Source organism: Cucurbita moschata, unplaced genomic scaffold, assembly GCF_002738365.1.
Source record: "Cucurbita moschata cultivar Rifu unplaced genomic scaffold, Cmos_1.0 Cmo_Scf00023, whole genome shotgun sequence".
In the NCBI taxonomy this organism is placed as follows: Eukaryota; Viridiplantae; Streptophyta; class Magnoliopsida; order Cucurbitales; family Cucurbitaceae; genus Cucurbita; species Cucurbita moschata.
In genome coordinates this window covers 2,835,167-2,843,726 of record NW_019268539.1, presented here as the reverse complement: position 1 = coordinate 2,843,726, position 8,560 = coordinate 2,835,167, and the positions used below count along the sequence as shown (strand labels likewise).

Genomic DNA, 8,560 nt, shown 5'->3' with positions numbered 1-8,560 from the left:
AAAGTTTTTTTTTTTTTTTTTTTTTTGCTTTATTCACATGTTTATCAAAACATTTGGCGGTATAAGTTGTCTTAATTCATTTATATACCTTTTATTTACTTGGATTTCGTAAAGATTACGAGCCTCTAACTCAAAAGTACAATGTTTGAGATCCTATATCGGTTGGAGAGGTGTCTTGTAAGGATATAGAAACCTCTCCTTAATGGACTTGTTTAAAACCCGTGAGGCTATATATAATGGATCAAAGGGACAATATCGACTAGCAATAGGCTTAAACTTTTATAGAGAACCCACTAAAGTACGAACCTACTAGACGAGTGCAATACCAAAATTTCGAAATACTTGTATCATAACATTATAATAATTATTAAGGATTTCTAATTTAAATGAGCTCATTAAATAAAATTATTATTCTCCAAAATTCGACTAAAGTTTTAAACATAATTAAAAGAAATTGGTTAAATTAATGAAAATTTGTTAGTATTTATTTAATTCCCGAATATCTAAATTAAATTGAGATTTAAATTAATTACAAAATACCTCAATTAATCCAAAACAAATACGATCCTAATTTAATTTTTTTTTTTTAAATCTCTTATTCCCAAAAAGGAAAATGTTTTTACACTTATAAAAGAAGAACCCTCCGGCGTGACAGTAGGCTGAGGGTCCGAAATGTGACCAATAAAGATTAAAGAAGCATTTATTTGAAAGAAAGGTGACCGTGGGTAACGGTATCGTAGCCTTTTTTCCAATTCAAGAACTCTCTGTTCCATCTCCGGAGGGGTAGGAGTGTACTCTGGGGAAGAAAAATGGCGTTCACAGATCAAATCACTACCTGAAATTTACAATTCCATCACTTCAGTTCCGGATTAATGACGTTCCGATTTGGAGTTTGTCCACGCGCCACCGCTATCTCCAACTTTCCCCAACTCAATGACAAGAACTTTCTCGTTCTCCCTCTGGAACGAGAGGTTGAGATTCGGCGGGCGAGAGGCACGAGGAGATTGAGAATTAGGGTTTCGGATGGAGAAGAATCGTATCTCGGGATGTGGAAGAACGCGGTGGAGCGCCAGAGGAAAGCTAATGAGTTTCGGAAAGTTGTGGAGAATACTGTGGGAAATGACAATCGCAATGACGGTGATCGAAGTGATGATCAGTTGGAGGAGAAGAGCGAGGAGTTCAGTAAGATTCTTCAGGTCCCGACGGAGGAAAGGGATAAGATTCAGCGGATGCAGGTCATACATCGAGCCACTGCCGCCATTGCAGCTGCTCGTGCACTTGTTGGTGAGACTAGAATTGTAGCTGATTCGAATACTTCTTTGAATTTGAATAGTAGGAATGACGGTGGACTGCTCGATCGTGAAGAAGGTATTATTAACATTATTGAATCTTGAAGAACTGATCTATTTGTTGATTATATGAGTTGAAGTCAAGTTACACATTTATATAAATTCTAGGTTATTTTCTCTTCTGTATTTGACCTTCTTTGAAGTTGAACTTTGAATATTACAAGTAGTTGGTACATGTCCGTTTGGCTTGTTAGCGAATGAATAAACTTCCATGTTTGACCAGGCATATCTTCTCTGAGTTTCAAGCTCAGAAAATTGATTGGTTAACATAGATCTGCAATCAACATCTTAATACAGAAAATAATGGCAGTGTTTCTAGTGTTACAATCGCAATTATCTTGGTAGTGAACTTTTGTGATTGTGTGGCACTCACTCCCAATACTGAGTGAGTCAAGCCAATTTGGATTCTTGTCGCCTACGGTCAGGCAATGTATGCTCAAGTCTCTAGCCCCATTTTGAGAAGAAGGTTTTAGAAACGAGGGCAGAGTGATTTTCGAAAGAGAGTTTGAAAGCAAAGTTGAAAGAAGGTTTGAAAGTCGTTATAAGACCATATGCAAAGCAAGAAATACCACAACTTAAATATCATATAACTCGGGCGGGAAGAATTGACAATTAGTCACATTCTCCAATAGTACATTTTGAGGTGATTCAAGTCTGGCAGGCCTAGACGTGTTTTCGCCGAACGGTCATACAAAATCTAGGTGGGAGGAGTTAACGACTGATCACATCCCCCTATAGTATATTTTGGGGCGATTTAGGTCTGATAGGCCTAGACATGATTTTACCGAATAGTCATACAAACAGAAAATACAATATTAAGACAATACAACATGAAATCCAATAAAGGGTTTGGCATGGCGTGAGAAACAAGCCTTGGACGAACATGACCATGACAACTAGCACGCCTAGAAAAGAATGGAGAACTAGTGTTATTGTGGTTCAGTAATTTGAAGGAGACAATTTAATGGTTCATGTATTTAGACTTGTTAACTTCTTATGTGGTTGTTTAGGCTCTCTTACTAACTCTTTATTTTTCTATACTGTTTTTGATTCATCTAGCATCATCTGAATTTCAAAGCGAGAACACCCTGCTACCCAAGTCTGAAACTTCACCAACTGCGACCCCTGGTCCAGATTTCTGGTCTTGGACACCCCCTCCAGATAATGATGGGAATGGTAATGCTTTCAGTGAGTTGCGACCAATTGAAAAATCACAGGTATATCCAATGCTATCCAATTTTGTTAAGGAGAAAGAGCCTCCGGTGGGATTTCTCTCAATTCCTTTTCAGAGTGAACTTCCTGAAAGCGTCAAACCTCTTCTACCACCTTTTCAATCATTGATGGACATTGAAAAGTTAGAATCATTGGAAACCAATACAGAGACACATTCCTTGGAAGACGATGAAAATGTTGGGATGGAGTTTTCAGTACTTGCAGCAGAAGCATCTCAGGCGCTTAGTAGCATAGATAAAGAATCAACAAAAGGAATAGATTCAGATGGGTCACGATGGTGGAAGGAGATGGGAGTTGAGCAGAGACCGGATGGAGTGATTTGCAAGTGGACACTAACGAGGGGAGTTAGCGCAGACTTCGCCACCGAGTGGCAGAACAAGTATTGGGAAGCTGCTGATGAGTTTGGTTATAAGGAACTTGGTTCAGAGAAATCTGGCCGCGATGCCTATGGAAGTGTTTGGCGTGAATATTGGAGAGAATCTATGCAGCAGGTCAGTTTAAATTGTTAATGATTTGCTTGCTTCTGTTGCATTATCCTTGTAAAATATTTGCTTTATGCAATCAGTTAAAGTCTCAATAGTCTTTGTTTTATGCACTCACTTAAAGTGCTTAATGGTTAGTTCGAATCCATATGCTAGTTTGCCAAATTTGAAAACGAAGTTAAACCATTTCATTGGATATTGCGAGAAGATGGAAATGCCTTTATGAGTGTGTAATGTACAATCTGTCTGTTGATATCTAACAAATTCTTTTGTGTCTCTCTCTCTGATACCTGAGAAGGATTCGCTGATGTTTCGATGTCGGGAAATGATCTCTAATGTGGATCCTGGAAATTGCTTCATGTGGTTCCTAATTTCAATCATGGCAGCAAGTAGTCCTTATTATGACCATAACTGAACTTACTTTCTTTCAGGAGCAAGGCCTTGTTCACCTTGAAAAAACTGCAGACAAATGGGGGAAAAATGGAAGTGGCACCGAGTGGCAAGAGAAATGGTGGGAATATTATAATACCTCTGGTCAAGTTGAAAAAAATGCTCATAAATGGTGTAAAATTGACCCGAACACATATGTCGATCCTGGTCATGCTCATATCTGGCATGAAAGGTATCAAAATTTTTCAAATGTTGGAGATGCTAATCACCTGTTGTTCTTGCTGTCCTCTTCACTTGGTCTTTTGTGATGCATTCTCAATCCTCTGAATTCCTTCTTCGAGATTTCGTACGTTTAATCTGGTGACACGCTTCTTAAGAAATTGTCTATTTGAGTTTGCTTTAGCATGTAACTTTCTTCTTGCAGATGGGGTGAAAAGTATGATGGACAAGGTGGCAGCATCAAGTACACAGATAAATGGGCTGAAGGATGTGAAGGTGATGGTTGGACGAAGTGGGGCGACAAATGGGACGAAAACTTCGATTCGAATGGTCATGGCGTCAAACAGGGGGAAACATGGTGGGAAGGTAAACATGGAGAACGGTGGAACCGTACGTGGGGCGAGGGCCACAGTGGTTCAGGCTGGGTTCACAAGTATGGCAAGAGCAGCAGTGGGGAGCATTGGGACACACATGTTCAGCAGGAAACCTGGTATGAGAGATTCCCACATTTCGGCTTTTATCACTGCTTCAACAATTCAGTCCAGCTCCGGGAAGTTCAGAAGCCATCTGAGACGTCTTTGTAAGTCTTCTTTTCCTACTGCTAAGTGAATATAAAAACTTGCAGTATTATAGCTCATTTTGAAGAAAATTGAATGCTTTATCGGAGTGGATACCGTTTTTCTGGCATTGTACATAAAATAAAAGCTTTTAAGTTAATAAATTAGCTTACTTCTTTCTTTCCTGAGATGATCGAGATGATTTTGAATGGCTGCAAGGTTAGGAATCGCAACTCTTGATAATGGTATGATATTGTCCTCAAAAGATCTCGTATAAATGAAGATGTATTCCTTACTTGTAAATCCATGATCAACCTCTTATTTAGCCGATGTGAGACTCCTCTCTGAACAATCCTCAATAGTCCTCCCTTCGAACAAAGTACACCATAATAAAGCCTCCCTTGAGACTTATGGAGCCCTTGAATAGTCTCCCCTTAATTGAGGCTCGACTCCTTATCTAGAGCTCTCAAACAAAGTACACCATTTGTTTGACACTTGAGTCACTTTTGACTATACCTTCGAGACTCTCAACTTCTTTATTGACATTTGAGGATTCTATTGATATAGCTAATTTAAAGACATAGCTCTGATACCATGTTAGGAACCACGACTCTCCACAATGGTATGATATTGTTCACTTTAAGCATAAGTTTTCATGGATTTACTTTTGATTTTCCCAAAAAATCTCGTACCAATAGAGATGTATTCCTTACTTATAAATCCATTATCAAATCTCTACTTACTTCCCTCCCCAATGAAGCAAGAAACAACGTCATTTTCTTCCGTATTTTCATCTAGGACAGTGCTATTTGTGCACGAAATTGTATGGGCAATGGAGTGATGACAACTGAAATTACACATGAACCTCAAACTTTATTATGATATTAAAATCAAAGTTTGTTTGGACGCCCTGTATGACTAGGACCATTCAGGTTGATGCTATAATTACTTATGCTGGTGGGAGCTCTCATCCACAGCTTCAACCTTGAAACTTTCTTCCTAAGTTCCAAAGCTAAGCCTTTGTATTTTTTTTATAGCAGAATTGGGAAGTGATTAGTTTACTTTTCTTTTCTTTTTTTTTTTTTTTTTTGTTTTTGTTATTAAGAATGTGAACATACAAATTTATGAATCGACTACATTTTGGTTATTAAGAATGTGAACGGTACAAATTCATGGATTGACCCCGTGGTCATCTTAGGTCAATATTACAGGTTAGTAAAGCATTGAAGGGCTTGGAGTGAATAATTTGTAGATAAGTTTATCGCGACCTAAAACTTAATGTCCAACTAGTGTCCTTGACAACCAAATATAGGAGTGTCATAAAGATGACCCAACTACTCACATATACTTGTTTACATATACTTGTTTGAGATTATTCGATTTCTAGTCGAACTTTCCCTCCTCCCTCTTTTTTCTTTTATTTCTTTTTTTAACGATAAATATATTTCATTCGTTCATTCCTTTGAAATCTTAGGAGGAACGACAAAATCTAGGAGATGGATTTAAGGTCCAATATTAACCTGTATAGGTCCTTGACTTACCAAAAGGAAATAGTCATTATGAAGCACATGGTAACCTTTTTTTTTCTTTTTTTTTTATCTGTCCTAAAGTTAACGATTTAAATTTAGATTTAAATAAACTTCTATGGATCGAACAAAAAAAAATACGAACCATAGAAAATCCTAGAGTGAAAACCGCGTGATTTTATAGTACATTTTGTCTTATCTTCAATTTTCAAACTTGTTGGCCCCCCAACTTCTATGTCATGATTATCGATTTTATTTTATTGCACTAGGGAACAATATTCGTTGATGCATCCATACAAGCAAGCATACATACATGTTCGAGCATGCCTACACCCATGCGTCCATGCATACTTCAAAGAAAACTTACAAACATGCATGCATCCATACATGCATGTATGCATACATAATTGGAAAAAAAACGTGCCTTCATCCATGCGTGCAAGCATAATTAAAAATAACTTAATTCTATTTCAACCTATATTTACTCAAATTTAAGTGGTCCATTTTTTCCATTAAATTATAAATTTGGTTTTTGTAATTTAAATTTAATTTCATTTTACCGTTCAATAAATTTTAAATTTAATTATTCAAAATTTATACAATTAAAGATGAGAATACAATTAAATTTATACATTAAAAATATATAACTTGGTATATTGCTATGTAAGTTCCGTTAAATAACGATCCAAATACAACGTTTGAAATAAATAAAAATCGAGTTTTTCTTTATAATTTGTTTCTACCAATAATCAAATAAATTCTCTTGAAAAAAGAAAATGGAAATAAAATAATGCGAATCTTCGTGATCAAGATTTTTCATGAAACTCCACAAAAGTTGAATGTCAATTTTTTTCTTCTAAACTTGAACTTCTACGAAATTGCCCAAAGCTTTGACCCGAGTGAAATTTAGCTTACATTATATTATTTTCATAATTTAAATTCTCCTAAAAATTAATATTAAAATCTACTTCAAACTATAACCTCCCAACACATGGGTATCATTCTCATACTCATGGAATATATGGATGTTATAATATTTTTTTATTCGCTATCAAAATTTAATAAAAATTTGAATCTATTACCTTTTGATTGGCCGTGACTTTATATATACTCATATAACCCATGAGGACTCTCCTCTCTGTCTCTCTCTCTGTCTCTCTATCCTCTGGAGGAGTTGTGTTAGTTCCCTTTCTAAGGTTTCCATGGAGATGGGGGAAGCTTTAACTAAAGAACAAATGGATGAGCTTAGAGAAGCTTTTCTTTTGTTTGATAAAAACAGAGATGGTGGGTCATCTTCTTCTTTCATTTTCTGTAACATCATGATTGAATTCTGTTTGAACAGTTCAGTTTACGTCTTTTTATGTTGGGAATTGAACGAGCAGGTTGCATCACACTCGATGAACTTAGAACAGAGATCAAAAGATTGGGTCAAAATCCCACGGAGGAAGAGCTGAAGGACATGATCAGAGAAGTCGATGCCGATGGCAATGGAACCATCGAGTTCTGGGAGTTTCAGATATTGATGTCCAACATCATGAAGGTCCACCATTTCCATTCATTTCATCTCATGCCCCTTGATTTTGAGTTCTTTGTTATAAATTTGAGAGCCCATTTTCTCTGCCCTGTTTTACAGGAAGAAACAGAGCAGAAGCTCAAAGATGCCTTCAAGGTGTTTGATAAAAATCAAGATGGGTATATATCAGCAAATGAGGTAAACAAACACAAAATCTTCTCCAATTTTTCAGGAAACCCATCAAGGAATGCTATTTATATCATCATAAATTGGTTTTCATGTGCAGTTGAGGCATGTTCATCTGATGCTGAATCTGGGGGAGAAGTTAACAGATAAGGAAGTTCTTGAGATTATCGGAGAGGCTGATTTGAATGGTGATGGCCAAGTCGATTACCCTGAGTTCGTCAAGATCATGACTGAACATGCCTCAGAAATCCTATCAAAGCGAGGCTTTTTCTAATGATAATATGATAACCAAAGAAAGAAAGGTAACCCTTGTTTGATTTGTATATTAGTATTTGAGATCATGTCAATTTGGAAGCTATAGGAGTTTATGGTTTAAATACAAAGAAATGATATTGATGTATGGTTTGGAAGCTAAAGAAAGCAAAAAGAGCTTATATTATATGATGTGCTGAATTAGCTGAGCATTCTTGGTTGAATTTAGAAGACAGGATGATGAGAATTTTGAGGTATTTTTAGAAATTTCTTCGATGTCGATGTTAATACGTGTCTTTTTGCTACTCGAGCTCGAGAGCGGGTTGTGTGTGTGGTTGGTGTGTAATCATTCTTCCAAACAAAACTAGAAAGCTTGACCAAATCTATCAACTTCATTTCACTTTCTTGGTAGTTACCTGTTTTCTTTGTAAAGGCAAAAGTACATGTTTCTTTCACAGACTATGATGCTTAGGATATGATGCTAAGTTCTGAAGACTAGCAGCTCTGATTTGAGGTTTGTTACGACGAGGCAATGTTGAAATTCGGTTTGTTTGAGATTCCACGTTGGTTGGAGAGCGGAACGAGACATTAAGGGTGTGAAAACCTATCCTTAGCAAATACGTTTTTAAAATTTTGAGGCTGACGACGAGATATAACGGGCTAAAGTTGACAATATTTATTGGTGGTAGGCTTGAACTCTTACAAATGGTATTAGAGCCTGACATCAGGTGGTGTGCTAGTAAGGACGCTGGCCCTCAAAGGAGTGGATTGTGAAATCTCACATCGGTTAGAGAGGGGAACGAAAAATGCCTTATAAGGGTGTAGAAACCTTTTCCTACACGTAATGAACTAA

General features: G+C 36.8%; 2 protein-coding genes across 2 annotated transcripts; both read left to right on the top strand.

The window, feature by feature from the left end:
• The first annotated feature begins 646 nt into the window (after positions 1-646).
• Positions 647-4,418, top strand: LOC111460038. The gene is made up of 4 exons (XM_023103119.1): positions 647-1,368; positions 2,409-3,073; positions 3,496-3,686; positions 3,879-4,418. Exons 1-4 carry the CDS (start codon positions 873-875, stop codon positions 4,255-4,257), a joined length of 1,731 nt encoding a protein of 576 aa, XP_022958887.1. The 5' UTR covers positions 647-872; the 3' UTR covers positions 4,258-4,418.
• A 2,490-nt stretch (positions 4,419-6,908) lies between these two features.
• On the top strand, positions 6,909-8,084 carry LOC111460040 (calmodulin-like). The gene is made up of 4 exons (XM_023103121.1): positions 6,909-7,040; positions 7,139-7,296; positions 7,390-7,467; positions 7,556-8,084. Exons 1-4 carry the CDS (start codon positions 6,959-6,961, stop codon positions 7,727-7,729), a joined length of 492 nt encoding a protein of 163 aa, XP_022958889.1. The 5' UTR covers positions 6,909-6,958; the 3' UTR covers positions 7,730-8,084.
• Positions 8,085-8,560: the final 476 nt, after the last annotated feature.